Here is a 16,560-nt window from a genome sequence, read left to right as displayed (position 1 = left end):
GGTGACTGATAATAAAATGCCGTGATTCCCATCCCTCATAAAAATTTGAGCTTTTTTAAAAAACTATGTACATTTTAAAAACATTTTCCTTATTTGAACCATTTATTTGTGTTGATCTAGAATTAATTATGAGTCCTTAACACAAAAACCTTTTCATTTTAGTTTTATTGTTGAGAGGTTATTCTACAGAATAACTTCTGCAAAATATAGGATAATTAGTTTCCTGTCACTCCAAGGTTTTGACCCAGCAAAGGTATAATCTGTCCAGCTGTCCTATATGAATGACTGTTTGTCCTCACATTATAAACGACAGCAGCTGACGTCCTGACTTTCACATTGACTTAATGCTGCTCCCCTTTGGCAGGCTATAAAAAACAGCAGTAGCTGCCAGTCCGGGGGTCACCAGAACGGAAAACAAGTTCCCCTAAAGCCACAATGTAATTCTGCCCTTCTCTGGGTTTAGATTTTTTTTTTAAATGCTAATTTCTATAAAATATGCCCCAGTCTGATGGAGCAACAAGCCAGGGTTGCTATTAATCCAAATCCTTCTTGTCAAGTGTCACTGCAGAGAGTGCTTCATCATGTCGAGAGACAGCCCAGAGAGAGGAAATGGAATGCATCAGTGGCAGAGCAGCTGAAAATGACAATCAGCCAGTTCAGCGATGGCTCTGATGATCAGGCATATCAATGAGCCTGAGAGGAAGAGGCTGGGAGAGGCACACCCACAGAGACACACAGGCAGCGGGATGAAAGTAGGTCAGTGTGCAGCATCTGAAGAGAAGTGTGACTTAAAGGCTGATGAGGACGAACGCGTCGCATGTCAAGAGGTTAGATTGAGACCCCTGTGGAGCTCGACGTATAGCGTCATCGGACAACAGCGCAGTTAACATTCCAACATCAGCAACTGAAAACACAAAGATTGTATACACAAAATGCAGAAAAAAATATTCAATGAACCACTTTTTTTTTCTTCTTTTACACAGTGCAGCTATTAAATCAAGAACATCACAGAAAACATCATACAAATCAAATTATGTTGATACATTTCAAATGCAAACACAAGTTGATTGATTTTCTCACATGCTGTGTGTTGTGAACAAGTCTCAGTGTTGCATTCTGTGAAGTAATTATTTCCAACAAGTATCTCCTCTGCGTGTTTTATAATAATAAAAATCAACAGAGATAACGAGCAACGGCAGGAGTCAGTGCCTGGCTTTCAAAGCAGTGACTATTTGGAGGTTTTAGTTTCCACTTTTCTATGTTTCTGCAGCATCCAGTTGTGCTGCATAAACTTATATGTCACTTATATAAAACTGCAGCAGCTCATATTGAAACTATACTGCACTATTTTAGAAATGCTGGCCACTCAAAGCACTTTTACATTAGAGTAACATTCAATCAATTTAGCTAACTTTATTCATGTGGCAGTAAAACAGCAAAGACAGCTGGGGATTCGGTTTAGTTAATCTTCTTGTTGCATCATGAAGTTGATTTCTAAATACAATGCTTGCATTTTTTTTTTTTAAATGAAGAAGGAAGAAAGTCTGGCAGTAAGGGCTACAGTCTCCTCGTGCATTGTTAAAACCAGAAGACAGCATGATGTAAAACAGAGAGCTCATCAGACAATCTGCATGGTAAAATGTTGAGCAGCCTCTCTAACTCAACAATATTGCAATCCCTGTCCTGTCATCATTGTCATTAACATTTTTCCTCTGGCTCTGGAAACTGCGATGGAGGAAGGATGAGGGAGGGGTTGTGGTGCGAGTAACCAAATTAGCAAAGCAAGCAGGATGAACATTTTAAACACACACTTGTTTTTGCGTAGTCATATACAGTTCCCATGTCAAAAATATTCTGACTCCTTGAACTTGTTTAGAGTTTGTCACATCCAAACCACCAATTACAACGTTTTACTGGGATCTATGTGACAGACGCCTGGAAAACCTGAAAAGTGTGGCATTTGTATTTAGTCCTCTTTCCTGTGCCAAACCTTTGTTGTGCCATGTTTCACTACTACTACTACTACTACAGCTGCACATATATTAGTTCAATCAAAGACAGATAACAAGAAATAAATAGGAATAACGATCTAAAAAGAATAAAGACTAAAACATAAATCTAAATCTGAGACAGGAAATCTTCTAAAAGCACAACCCAAGTCCAAAAACCTCAAAACTGAACTGACAAAGAACGGTCTTCCACATGTGTGCTTTCTTCGTACTGTTGTTACATACTGTGATTTAATTACACATCTAATTAAGTTGCTCCTTAAGGAAGATGGCACCACTGGATGTTATTTAGGAATATCAGAGTAAATCAGGTTGACAGTCCTTACATTTCAACATTTAATCAATTTAGAAAATCCAGCATTGTTTTTTCTCTAACTCTAGATGATGTATGTGTTTTACACTCAAAGGCTTGTTGGGCATGTAGAGCTGTTTTCTTATCCTGAGAATTTGAGGTACTTATGTCTGTTTACTTCATTCATTTCAGAGAAACTGCTGATGGGAGTGGGTGCTGTGAAGGCCGCTGCATGAATGTCGCTTTCTTTTGGTCTAAGTTTCAGTCGCAGAGCTGCTGAAACCACTCAAAACTCAAGAGCTTCAAAAAATGTCTGTGCTTTATTTCTTCCACTCGGTGATGCATTCAGTGATGTAGCAACAACTGAGTCAAGTTACTTCTCTTTTATCATTGTTTCCTCAGGAAAACAACAAAACTGTAGCATTACAACCCACATCTGTCACTGTGTTTTTATAGCCCTGAAGTTATCCAACAAAAAAAATTGGCTCCATCATCCACCATGACAGGCAGAAACTCCTGAATTATTTTTGATTGGCACACATTCACTGCTCTCTGATTGTCGAGGAAGTTATTTTCCAGATTAAGGGAATGAAGTCAAAAGGTAAAAAAAAAAAAAAAAAAAAAAAGGAATTGAAAAAAAAATTTTTTAATCAGCTTGCCTCTGACTGAGAAATGCAAATGCCAGCAGAAGATCAAGGTTTGAAGGTCGGGTTTCTTGAACTTCAGAATAGATTATTTTTAATTTTCTCACCTATTTTAATTAATGGCAGTACTAGGGAATAGTTTTTAATCCAACGTATAATTTTATGGTAAACACGCTACGATAGACTGCAATCCAGTGTTCAAATTATCAGAGTTTAATTTCCTCTTCATTCTCAAACAGCAAATTTTATCGTTTAAACCTATTAATTTAACATGTGCATAAAAGTGAAGAGAAATAATATAAAAAAGATTATTTAATCTATTTACAACAACAGGTTCTTTGTCTATTCTGATTTCCAAAATACCATGAATAAAATTTTAATATTGGATGGTTCATTTAAAACCTGTTGACGTCTGAAACGTTTTCCCAGTTTAGACACAAGAAATGAGAATTGTCTGTATCAATACAAACTGCTTTTGTAGGCACTAGAAAAAAGGAAGTTTTATGATTTCACCTAAAAACTGAATATTTTGTTTCTTTTTGCTTGCTTATATTATTCTGTTGTGTTTATTGGTGTGTTGATAAACTGCCAACACTTTGAATAAGTTTTCAAAGACATATTTGTTATAATTCACAGAAATAGACAGGACAAATTGACCCTAAATGATGAGTTTTGCAAAAAAAAAAAAAAAAAAATGCAGGCTTCGATCCAGGCTGGTTTTGTTGGATTTATTTTTGTCACAAAAACTAAATGAGTCTGTTCTCAGGGAATGAATGCAGCCAGCAGGGCATTTTATTTTTTCACAGAAGGTTATTATAAAGTATCTGCTGGTCATTCCTATTACTAAAAGGCTCTAAGTTATCATAAAATATGAGGTTTGACATGTCATCACCTAAAGCTATACACTAGAGGGCGCCGTACACAAACTCGGCGCAGAAAATAGCATTCACAAGGTAAATTGCTGCACTGGAGTAAAATATCTTTCTACGGATGTTTAAAGTGGCTCTATATCTTTGAAAAAAGACCTACATGCAGTGTAAAATGACATGTCATGTTTTTCCCATTGTTTATAATTAAATCCCTCCAGACTTTTCATGTTTTATGGGACTGACGATTATAAGGATGTCTGCATTTGCTGAATGTCAGAGTCTAATGGAAGAGAGAACATCTTAGAGAATAGTTTTTATCCTTCCACAAATTTGGCAGACTTTTCCATTTAAATTTTTCTTCCTCAAACCATTCTAAAAATACTTTGGTGAAATTATGGCCTTCTGACGGAACTGATGCAGCTGAGTCAGACTGTTAGGCTGCCTTTCTCACATTTTTCAGGCTCTGACATCACATTTTTATGGGCGTAAGATGAGGCGTACATGATAACTGCTCGAAAACACTGACCTTGGCATCCTCAATGTCCTTCCTAACTAGACCATTTTCCATGAGGAAGAATCATTTATGCCTTCGTCTCGACTAATTTCTGAGGATGTGGCTTTAATCTTTGATGATGCCACCCTGACTTGCTTCACTGTGAATAATACAGCATCATAAAATGTCTAGGGGAAAAAAATTGTTGTGTGTTTCTGAGCAGTGTATGTAAAATTCTGGTTTCAACTGTAAATAGATTTATATCAATTTTCATTTTTGGCTTTTGATCGCACTTTTCTGTGTCCGTGCCTCCGGAAAAATCAGTAAGAAGAATCATCATTCACATTCCCAAAAAAAAACAGCAAAACAGAAATGGAGATTACAAAATAAGTTTATTTGTAGAAAGAACTACAAAATGCATATTAAACTTTTTTTTTTTTTTTTTAAAGGATATGAGTCAAATTGCATGTTATGGTTTGACGAATTTTCACAATATCAAAAATCAAACAGATAATATTCCACCTGTATCTGGTATTTAGCTCTTCTGCGTTGATTTAGTCACTGGTGCTTCCTGTTTACATATAATTAGGAGGCACAGATATCCTGAGATTCACAGTTTGTTTTCCGTCGCATTACACACTTCCAAGTTCGTTCCTGTGAGCATTTTGTTTACCACACATTCTCCCACACAAGAAAGCCTCAAACGGCCTCTTATTTACAAAAGATTTTCGAGCTGAGAAAACTAAATCTAACACTGCATAGATGATTCACTCGCACCGTTGAAAACCTGGAATATGTTTTTATTTCAGAGCTCCAAGGCTGACAGACTCCTTTCCCTCGGAGGGGAACGGGAGCGAGGAGCGCTTTGCCGTGGCGTAGGAAGTGTACGGTGGCGTGGGATAGGCGCTGGAAGATAAACGGGGCAGAGTGGACGTGGAGGACGGTGGACCCTGGGTGTGTCTCTCAGGAGGACAGTAGGCAGGGGACGTAGAGCGCCCCTTGCTTTGCAGGCTGCTGCTGCTGCTCTGCAGCGGTGAGGTGGAGGTTTTTGGACCACGGGTCAGGGATGACGTGGAAGAGCTGGAGAGAGGTGAGGTCCTCATGCCGTATCCCAGAATGCCCGTGCTCATCAGGAACTCCCTGGAGCCATAGGCCGGTGGTGTTGGTCCACGGGAACCTGGAGGTCGAATGTTGTCCGGTGGTAGACTTCTCCTGCTGGGGATGTCGTAGATCCCAACATCTGGACCGTAGAGCACCTGCGATCTGGCACTGACGCGGAGCATCCTCTCCCTCTCCTCCTGCTCCCTTCTCTCCTGGATGGAAGCCATGATTGTTTTTGAAAAGTTGTCGTAGCGTGCTGCGGCGGACATCGGAAGACTCACATCGTGGGGATAGAGATCTCTGAGGTTGTCTTGAAGACCTTGGGAGGTCAAGTCTCGTTTCACCAGACCAGAAGGGGGGATGTCTCGTGTTGCTATACTCTGGGATTGGAGGTCTCTTGTGATAAGTCCGTGATAGGCAGGAGAAGAGTCTCTCTGAAGAAAACCTGGTAAAGACGGTGAGGGATCCCTTGAGGTGGACTCTCGGGGTTGCGGAGATTGTCTGGCGACTCCCATAAACACAGGACTGTAGGAGTGTGGAGGCGGACGCTGCACAGCCCCATCACTACCCAGACACATAAAATGAGTGTGGTAGCTGACAGGAGGGGCCCCTCTTTGGACCATGAACTGAGGGTCTGAAGGCCTGATGAGGTTATCGTAGGAGGGTTTGCTGTTGCAGCTGCCGCTGCACTGGTTGACCAACAGACTGGAAGTTGTGATGATCCCAGGGGAGGAATTGGATCCCAGCCCATCGGGGTTCATCGAAAGAAGCTGGGACTTGCTGCCATTGCGGCTGCTGTGTTTTAAGGTGAGAGAGCGAGAGCTGAGCGTCATAGAGTTGAGCTGCAGAGAGCTGGAGACCGTCGAGGGCTGGAGGGGAGCTGAGACAGGCACACCGGCCTGATGTCTGCCTCTCGCAGGGCTTTCTCTGGTGTTAGAGCAGAGGTCGGGACCTTTGTTGATACCTTGCTGCTCGGATGTCTTCAGCAGCTGAGTATTGCGACACAAGAACACACAGCGTTGTCTGTCAGGTACCCATCAAAACGTTATATATTTTCTCATTCAAAAACAGAAAAAAAAAAAAGAAAGTCACCTGCTCTGGGGGAATGGGTGAGGATCCTCTGGAGATGGCCTCCAGAACCGGACGTAACTGTGGCACAGTCGGAATAGAAACAGGAATGATGGATTTGGTGTGATGTCCCAAATCTGAAAAATAGGTTATTTTAGGATTAACAGAATGCACCTGCAAATATAAACAAAAATCTACAGTGGGATTTTTAATAACGACACTTTAAAACGTAAAATTTAGCAATTAGAGGCGCATCTTATTCTTGTTACTATAGGATCAGAACCTCCTCTAAAATTCATTAAAGTCGAGGAATTGCAACCCTTAGCAACATTGTGAACCTCACTGTGTGCTAGGATATGTATGTTTTTTTTAAAGAAGGTTTATAACATGTGGCACATGTGCTTTGTTCAGTGTTTGGATGTGTGATGTTATGTTTTTGTAGCACCCTTAAAAACTGAAAAAAAAGTATTTAAAAAAAGTCACGTCATAATTTTCTTCTAATTACAAACTTTGCACTACTTTTTACTACGCCAATCAAACACAGTGAGAGAGAAATGTATAAAAGCTCAGCATATATAAGATCGTTTGCAAAGCAAAGCGCTGCAAGTCAATAAATGTAAAAAAAAAAACTATCTGGAGAGCTGTGTCTTGTTATCAGAGGTTATGCTTCATGTGTGTTTGTAATTCCAGCGCACCATCCAAGACAGCAACTTGGCTTTTCACCAGACCGCGATCCGGTTTTGGAGGCAGCGGCGGCGGCAGGTTTTTCGGCTGTTTGATGTCTGACAGCTCGACAGCTCCAGCTGAGGATTGCTGAAGAGAGAAATAAACAAACATAGAGATGTGAGGGATACATCTCATATCTCTTGACAGCTAGGGTCACAGTCCTTAGACGATGCGCTTGAAATACATATTTACTCGCGCATACCTTATTTTGTATCGCTAGGCTCTGGATGCCGTTGTCCCTGATTTTCACCGGCATCTGTCTATCAACCTCTGGTCTCAGGAACGGAGGCTGCACCAGGATGACTGTTTTTTTGCAGGTCCTTGATGTGTAACTGGTTTCCCCAGACAAAAAAACCCCCCCAGAAAAACCAAAGATTTTAGCAAGTAAGGTATAAGGCAGCTAACAAAGATGCAGATTGGAAGGGGGAAAATACGTTTCTTACTTTGGAGAAATGGGACTGCAAACCAGATACTCCATGTTGCTACAACAGCCTCGTGAAAAAGGATTTATTCCTCCTTGAAACTTGCCAGTTACCTGAGGGAGCGTGCAGAGAGACATTTAGGTGTTGTGCAGTAGTGAATGCAAATTGCAAAAGTATTCACAACCTTTAATATTTTCAAGTGCTGTCTTGACAACAACAAACCAAATGTGCTGGGTTATGATTTTATGCGATGGACAAAATCTGGGTAGTGCATTATTGCAAACCAGAAGAGAGAGACTATGCATGGTTTAATTTTCTTTTAACAAATAATAATCTGAAAAGTGTGATTTAGCGCTCTGAGTCAACTACCAGCTTATGCATTTAGAAACTGATATTTAGGTGAAGCTCAGTCAGATGGGACTGAGAGCATCTGTGAATGCCAATATAATGCAGGATTTTTGTGTGGACTTTGACTAGGCTACATTCTAACATGTGGATATGCTCAGATGTTAACCATGTTGTTGCCGTTTCGGGTTGCTGTCCTGCTGGAAGGAGAACCTCTAAAACAATCTTTGCTGCTTCTCTAAGTAATGATCTCTTTGTTCACTTTAGGTAGATGATTCTGTCTGGTTAGATTTACAGTTATGACATTCTCATAAGATGGAGGAAACAGTACTCTGTGAGTCTTCAAAACCTGTTTTATATCTTAAATCTGCTTTAAGCTTCATTCCTAGCCTGAGGACTTTGCAAAAATCTGGATTTCTACTGCGATTAAATCACAAGGGATTCTATGCTCTAGTTAAGTGGCATTTTTATGGGTGTCAGAGTAAAGTAGGCATAAAACTTTACTTGCGTAAAATAATTTTTTCTTCTACTTCGGTCTATCTCATAAAATCCCACCGGACACTCTTACACGATAAACAATCACGATTTTGTTCTGAAAACCTCTCACTTGTTCGTTGGTGGTCCGACCTCTGGACACCAGGTACAGGTGGAAACCAGTGAGACCCAGGACTGGTATCAGAAACAGGCCCGATATGCTGATCACTATCAAACTGCAACAAAAAATGTTAAAGAAAAAGCTACTTAAAATTGTGATTTTTTTTTTTTTTTTGACAAGTGTAAGCACTGATAGACCGAACAAGAGGCTTGTCCCAAGGATACGTGATGAGGCAATGCAGCTTCCATAAATCGTCCGCGTGGTGCAGGACGTATACGAGGCCAAAGGTGAACACAGCGATCATGTGAATGGTGAGGGACAAGAGAAAGAGAAAGAAGTAGCGGTAGTTTCGTCTCCCAATGCAGTTGTTCACCCACGGACAGTGATGGTCAAAATCCTGATGAGAGATTCAGAGAATCAGTCATGTTCAATCCAAAAATATTCATTTGGACCTCGTCAAATATCCGCTCTGCTTTCCAAATGTAGCTTGGTGTTTCAAATTGTGTTTCCACGGAAATAACAAAGGATCCGAGTAAAGGATTTACCTGATTAACAAGATCTCACCCTCTGTCCACCACTCATCCAACAAAAAATCTACTTTACACCGTTGCAATTACTCTTTTTTTCCCCCCCTCTGAAGCTCTCTAATTACTTTCTCTAATCCTAATCTGTAGTTCTATGTTTTTTGTCGCAGTCAGCGTTGAATGTGTCGAGTGTGCGCTCACCTCCACACAGTGATCGCAGACGCTGCAGTGGGAGCAGCGAGGAGGTCTGTAGAAGTGGCACGACGCGCACCACTTCATCCTCACCTGGACGCCTTTCACGTCCACATTTTTGTACAACGGAGCGCGGAACTCATCCTCCTTGTCTTCGTCCTCGCCAGCTAAAAAAAAGAACAAAACGCAAACACACACACACATAATTTTCTAATCTAACATCTCCCAGGGTGGAAAAGTAACAGGAGTTTGATTACTGACCTACAGGGAGAACCCCGGCATCCATGAAGGTGGCCATGGTGAAGTTGGCAAGCACAAAAAGAAAAAGGACGGCACAGCATGGTGGGACAGCGGGGCAGATGGTCACAGCCAACCACGGGCATCTGAATACACACACACAGGAGAGAAGAAGAAAACCTGTTTTCTGAACTGGAAATAGGAGTTTCAGTCCCCTTGAGGCTGCAAAATCAAGGCACCAGTAAGGACTTTAGGGGATCATCTCCATCCTATTTATTCTGATGGGAGCTGTGGATCACAAAAGTAATTGTTTACAGTGAGAGATAAGCATGTATTAGCGTGTGTCCACCAGTACCAGCAGCAAGGGATTAAATAAAGAGGTCTCTACAAGCTGCAAGCTAAGACACTGTCTGTCTGTCTGTCTCAACGAGGGCGACACAGAAAGCGCTGGACTAGACGTTTCATCAATGATCAATTCGTTTATATTAGGGCTGCAAAATGTTTTCATAGGAATTAATGGCAGCTCGTAGTAAAAACCTGAAATTTCAAATAACACAGGCTCCAAACATGAACTGAGTTTAAATACAAATACGGCTTGGGAAAATCTATTTTATAGCACAAGCTTGACTAAAACAAACAGTTTTCATGCAGGTATCCTCAGCTATGCTGTTTCATAATCAGACACAGATTGCAAACTGCAGGGGTGTCATGCCTGTAGATACATAGTGCATCTACAGGCACTATGCAGATGCACAAGAGGATTTCAAGAACCGTCCGCTATTTAGGCCACATTTTTTATAAAGGGTGTGTTAATGAGGCCCAGAAGGAGGCCATCATCTGAAAGCAACTGGCAAAAAACGCAAAAGCAAGTCTCAAAAGTTTTAGGGAAGATGCTTGATGATTTAGAAGTTGAATTAGAGGATCAATAGATTTAACTTTTGATAGGGTATGGTCAGGTAAGGAGCTATGTTTGACTTAATCATCATGTTTATATCAGTGAGTTAAAGAAGCAAATGTTCAACAAATAACTGTTTTTTTAAATTACATTATTTAGCAAAAACATATATAAGTATATAAATGGGTGGATGTGATACAGGTTGTTTCAATTCACTCCCATTTTCAGCTAAATTCAGTAAATTTCCATAAATCCTAAGGAAAGTTTTAATCAATGGGGAACTGATTGAAACTATTAAAGATGGTCTTTGTGTAGAAATAGAAATGATGATTAATCTTTTCCAGCACTGAGACAGTGAGTGGCAGTTCAACTGGACAAGTGAATGTCCTCGGTGTGAGATTAGAAGGACGTTTAAAATCAGGCTACAGTCATAGACATAGAAAAGAATTACTGGTCTACGTAAACAGACTTTAATTAACCTAAATATGCCGGGTACTCTGTCTTTCATAGCAAAAATGTTACTTCTACTACTTACTAGCTGTGTTTCTCTTCTATTTGAAGCTATTAAAGGAGCTCCTTTTATCTGTAACATAGAAAATAGCATTGAAAACTCATGGGCCAGTCCTGCAGTGGGATTTTTGTTGTTTTTTTGTCAACAATGTCGGCATATGGATGCTCACACTGAGCCAGATTCTGCTGGAGTGGAATTTCTTGGATGAAAACTTTTTTTTTTTTCTAAAAGGAAAAATTAATTGAACAGGACCTCAGCGCTTTATACGTATCAAATTTGAATGTACTTATTTGACTATGAATCTGTCTATGAAATGACTGGATTTTGCAAAGTGCCTTTGGAGAACATTTGTTGTGAATCTCCACTACATGAATAAACCAAAAAGAATTACATTGAGGTGAACTTTTTACTAAAAGCTACTTAGTTTGGCATTGTGTCATTTAAAATTAAGATTATATTCAGAATCATTTCCCACAATTGACAAGAAATTTGAGCCAAAATCCAATAAACTATCAACACAAGCACAGAATGCATAACAGTTTCTCCTTTAAAATAGTTTACATTTTTTCTTTCAGATAAAATATTTACAGTCAGATTCCATCGAGTACCTCTCCTGTTTCTGCTGTACATGTTACACACATTATTGACAAAAACATCAAAGTTTATGACAATCAGCTGTCCTGCTCCTTTAATGAATCTGTGTGAATTATCAAACCACCTGGATTTCTTTGCAGACATAAAGAAATGGCTATATCACACATATTTTCAGCCAACTTGGAAAAACACTTGACTTTTCAAGTCTGACAACAAATGAGCCACTTAGATTTAACTTAGTGTAGTCTACAGAAATTAGTCCATGACTCTAAGCAGCTACATGAATGTCAGGTTCAAAACAAATAAAAAAAATAAAAAATCAGTCCCCATCAATTAAAAAAATGTAATTAGACTATCATGGTTTATTGTTTATCTCTTGAATTATTGCAATTTGCTTTTCCTTGTTTTTAAAATACACCTTAATTTGTCCAAGTCTGCTGGGACTCTCCTTGCCAGAATCAACAGGACAACACACATCACTCCTCTACTGCTGTTTCTGCACAATTACTTTAACATTGTGTTGTTAACCTTTATGGCTCTATAATATCAAGCTCCTAATCACATCCCTGACCTGTCCCAGCTTTACATATCAACTCTGAACCTCATGTGAACCAACCAGAGACTCCTGGTAGTTCCTCTGACCCATTTACACCTCAGCTCTCCGGCTAGCTTTTAGTTTTTGCTTTTTAAGATAGACTTTTATTTTGTATCTCATTTTATGTGAACAGAAACACTTTTTCACAAAATGAATGTTCTGACCACTTCAATAACCTTTGCGTAGCAAAAATAGCGAGGCAGACTCATATGCAGGTTGACGTTTGCGCTTCATCCCAGTGCGGCAGAAAGCAAACCCTACGTGGGGCTTGTTTCAGGCGGTAGAGGGGGGGGAGGCATCCCTGCTCCTCTATAAAGGAGCGCCGGCTGCTGATGCCATGCCAGCTGCAAACACAGTAATCCCTAGATTATAAATTTTGGATTACAGACCATTTCTACTTGTCCTGTGCATTGTGAACTCCTCACATTAGATACTGAACACAGGGAGCGCATGCAAGGTTACCCGCCCTTTTAATATGGAAGTTTATTTTCTGCAAACAGGTTGCACATCTTCTTAGCTTTTGCTCAAAAGGAGCCTCTGAGAGATGCCGCAGATCAAGGCCGTTGCGTTCTCCACTTGAGTTAACGACAAACACTTCACATTTACAATAACCTACGGCTGCCACAAAGCTTTCTCCAATCTACTTTAAACCACACGCTATCTGAATGTTGTGTTCAAGGACGGCGTTATTCCTTGAACACAAATAGAGTTGATTTCTGCTTTTATTATTTTTAATCTAAAAAAAAAAAAACAAGAAAAAGAGAGAGAGAAAAAATGCCAGATTACAGCGTGGTTGCCTCCACCAACTGGTCTAAGACCATCTGGAGTGCAGACTAGAGGCAGTTCATTACGCCGCTGGACAAGCCCAACCTAATGAAACAGCACGGGCGGAGCTCTAATAAATCACGCCAAACAGTAAGCTGCTCCACAATCTGCATGCTGGCCTCATCCCCTCATCAGTGGGTCAGTGGCACAGCAGACGCCACAATGTGAGGGCGCACGAGTCCTGGAGTCTGTTTGTGGAAAAACAGCAATAGTTATTACGTGTTTTCGAAGGCAGCAGATTCTTTTACATGACTGCAGTGCAGCCTCGTTTTGCACAATCTGTTTGTTAACCTCGACTGCACTTTTTCTAATTTTGCCCTTGGTTAACATTTTGCAAACTGTGGAGAAAGAAAGTATGAAAAAAAAAGAGCAGAAATGTGTTGAAGTCTTGATGTGTGTCATTTGAGCTTGAGATCAACACAGAAGCTGAGCAGAAAGATGTTTTAGCTAGAAAACATTCCAAAGTGGGGCTTTCTCTAGTCATCTAAAATGTTTCACTTTCGTTGATGATCATCTCACTGGGCTAAGAAAGTAGCCGACTCTAAACAGAGCAAAAAAAAAAAAAATCTAATTCTATAAGAATAAAACAAATTGCTGCTGATTTTAATCTACTCTGAGGTTTTACAGACTTATATGATTTGTTGTGACCATTAGCTAATGAAGGTAATATTAGCTATTGCTGGCCAGCTTTATATTTTGAATGCAGACATCACAGAGCGCCCCACCATCGGTACACTAATCCATTATGTACAGAATATGTTTGCATTTCCCATAATGTAATTAGCGATTGTCACAGTTCAATCTGCATGGATTCTTTTTTGCTTATATTTTCCTACTTTACAGACTCATTTTCTAAACCTATTCAGACATGTTACAACATGTCTCCAAATTTTTTCCGTATGTGTGCCCGGTCCGAGCTTAAAAGTGAACCACGCCCAAATGGAAATGGTTTTTTCCAAACAAAAGGTAACGTCACAGAGGAACAAAAGCAGGAAATCACACGCTGCTGGATGTTATCAGGCAGAGGAGAACAAAAAATGCCCCGTCGAAGTGAAGCTGAAGGTTGTTCTTTGACTTTCCCAAACCTGCGGCATTAGGAAAAAGTATGCTGAAGCCTTACACTCTCACACTACTAAATGCTGAAATCAAACTGCTGACAATAACAGCTGCATGAATATTACAGAGGGGAAAAGATGGGGCGGATTGACTTTTATGCATAATATCCCTGCAGGTCTTAATTCTGAAGAAATTCACGTGTGGCTGGAGGGCTGGAATTATGTTAATGTAGACATCTGGGTTGCAAATACTCATGTCAATGTACATATTCACATGAATATTCACACTCTGCAGGAAGAACTTCAAGTGCAGTGGATGCACAGACTTGTGCTGTGTAAAAAAAAAAGAAAAACTGCCTTGTACATGCCACAAATAAAAGTCGATCCTACTCTGATGCGCTCCCATGTTGTGAATGTCCCACCCTACCTGGTTGTAGGGATGCAGATCTTTGTGAGCTCACAGATGCTCAATTATTAAACAATTTGTTGTTGATCCCAGAAAAGTATGGCATCAACTAAAATTCCCAACAATCTAAACATATTATTAATAATATGGTAGGCAAGAGGTGCCCTGCAGAGGATAGTGAAGGGAGCTGAGGAGGTCATTAAAGATTCTCTGCCTTCTCAGTAGGATCCACTTCAGAGCCGCTGCAGAAACAGGACACTGAAATTTGTTGAACTAGACTGCATAAAATTTTAAAAAATCCCTTTAGGCAAAAAAAGGAAGAAAAAAAAGACTTATTCGGTATTTTTGGGAATTTAGATTCTAAATATAGAATCTATACCAAATATAAAATAAATGAAACTTGTTGCCTCACTGACAAGCTCAAATGCTAAACCCCCCCAGTCCCAGGAGAAGCAGAATCATTGCTTCATTCATTCAGCTGAAGTGTCCTGGATTTGCTGGTGTAGCACTGACGCTCCAGTTAAGTAGTCTTTTCAATCTCTCACATCAGCAGGTCATTGATTTTTTTTTCTTTCTCTCTCTCTCTCTGTAGAAATTGAGTTCATAGAAGGAGGATAGTAGTGGTGGGGAGGGTGCGAGTTCTGAGCATTTTCTGGCACAAGTCTGTCTTTAAATCTCCAACCTCTCCAAAAAAAAAAAAAGAAGAAAGTGTCAGGCCTCCGGCTTAAGAAATGAAACAAAGCTTTTATAGATACTAGCAGACTTACTGTGTCCACAGATTCAAACAATCCAATATATATATATATATATATATATATATATATATATATATATATATATATATATATATATATATATATATATATATATTCACTTTTTTTTCTTTTTTTTTCACATATAAATATATGGGCGAATCACATGGCATCTGCCACTGGATTCTAATCCGCTCCCTCCTCCCTCTCAATCTGGCGTCAGACTCCAGTGGAAACGGTGCGCGGCTGGAGAATACAGGGGAAACTAGGACAGATCCAGCTCCAGAGGTCAAGGGTCAGTATAGTGGCACAGAACCGATGATGATGTTTGAAGCCAAAGTAAGTCAACGTCGGTTCTTAACATAAAACTCTTAAAATGCTGCATGAGACTAACGTAACAAAATCAATTACTTAATTTTTTTTTTTTTTTTTGCATTTTTACCAAACATTTAATCCTTTTCTCACAAATCATCAAGAATTAGACGAGTTTATTTATCTTTTTTTTTAAAGCTTTGCATATATTTGACCCATATCTGACACAGTCTTCCCTCGGTGTTGTTGATTTCCAGCTGCTAACTTTATTACTGCACATATTAAATTTGCTATAGATGCACCGCCAAAATGCACTGATGTTTGTCGTAGGTGTCTTATCCCCTCAAATGTGCTTACTGTGAGTCCTCAGGGTGCGCCGGGCAGCCACCCAGACTCCAGTTCAAACTGCCAGCCAACCAGGCCAGATGTTGGGGGTCTGCCATCAAAGTGAAATCAGTAATAAATAAATAAATAAAGCAACTTTTATAATATTTTTCAAGGTTTTATTGCTCAATATAAAAGCCTGAATTTGGAGCAACGGGAATAATGTTTACCCTCTATTTAAGTAAGCTAATAGCCTGAAAGTAGTGATTTTAGGGATTAAAAAGAGAAATATGCGTTCTGGCATTCAGCTGCATCCATGGTTGAACGTGCCGTGCGGGGACAGACAAAGCACGTCAACGCCACGTTCAGAGCACTTTTCTCTCTGTCGCACTCACGTGAAGACGAAGAACATGGATGTGGAGCCGACCAGGAGGCAGGCGGCCGTGCACACCGGGACGAAGGCGCTGGGCTTCAGCGAGTCGGCGCCGCTGGCGGGCATCCTGTCCTCTCCGCGCTCATCGGGGTCTCACGCCGGCCGAAGGAACCGCAAACGGTGGCCTGTTTAGCCCTTCATAGATAGCAGACGGCGTGAAAAGTGAATTCATAGCGTGAGGAGGAAAAAAAAATACTAAGAAAGAAAGAAAGAAAGAAAGAAAGACAGTCTCCGAAAGCATAAGACCCGCAGCTCCGCAGATCGGTCCCGCATCCCCCGTCCCGACTAGTCCAACAGGCTGGCGCACAGATGCGGCTGTACCAGAGGTGGTGCTTCAACTC

The 16,560-nt window shown here is 40.3% G+C and overlaps 1 protein-coding gene across 1 annotated transcript; it reads right to left on the bottom strand.

Annotated features, from left to right (window-relative positions):
- Positions 1 to 4,680: 4,680 nt before the first annotated feature.
- On the bottom strand, positions 4,681 to 16,522 carry zdhhc8a (zDHHC palmitoyltransferase 8a). Its single transcript, XM_008424269.3, has 10 exons — positions 16,182 to 16,522; positions 9,542 to 9,663; positions 9,290 to 9,447; positions 8,789 to 8,961; positions 8,577 to 8,679; positions 7,646 to 7,737; positions 7,405 to 7,534; positions 7,172 to 7,289; positions 6,501 to 6,613; positions 4,681 to 6,397 (listed from the first exon to the last, which is right to left on the bottom strand). Exons 1-10 carry the CDS (start codon positions 16,283 to 16,285, stop codon positions 5,108 to 5,110), a joined length of 2,403 nt encoding a protein of 800 aa, XP_008422491.2. The 5' UTR covers positions 16,286 to 16,522; the 3' UTR covers positions 4,681 to 5,107.
- Positions 16,523 to 16,560: the final 38 nt, after the last annotated feature.

The sequence above is a fragment of the Poecilia reticulata genome, chromosome 12, assembly GCF_904066995.2.
Source record: "Poecilia reticulata chromosome 12, P_reticulata-male-v2, whole genome shotgun sequence".
Taxonomy (NCBI): Eukaryota; Metazoa; Chordata; class Actinopteri; order Cyprinodontiformes; family Poeciliidae; genus Poecilia; species Poecilia reticulata.
The sequence above is the reverse complement of the archived record's forward strand: the minus strand, read 5'-3'. Positions and strand labels throughout refer to the sequence as shown.

What these genes read in the sequence shown, in the direction of transcription:
- zdhhc8a (XM_008424269.3), bottom strand. Translation starts at nt 16,285, where the DNA reads ATGCCCGCCAGCGGCGCCGACTCGCTGAAGCCCAGCGCCTTCGTCCCG. An exon ending in TGCCGGGGTTCTCCCTGTAG is followed by an intron (nt 9,448 to 9,541) that starts GTCAGTAATCAA and finishes TCTTTTTTTTAG; the next exon opens with CTGGCGAGGACGAAGACAAG. An exon ending in AAGCTGCATTGCCTCATCAC is followed by an intron (nt 8,680 to 8,788) that starts GTATCCTTGGGA and finishes TTTTTGTTGCAG; the next exon opens with TTTGATAGTGATCAGCATAT.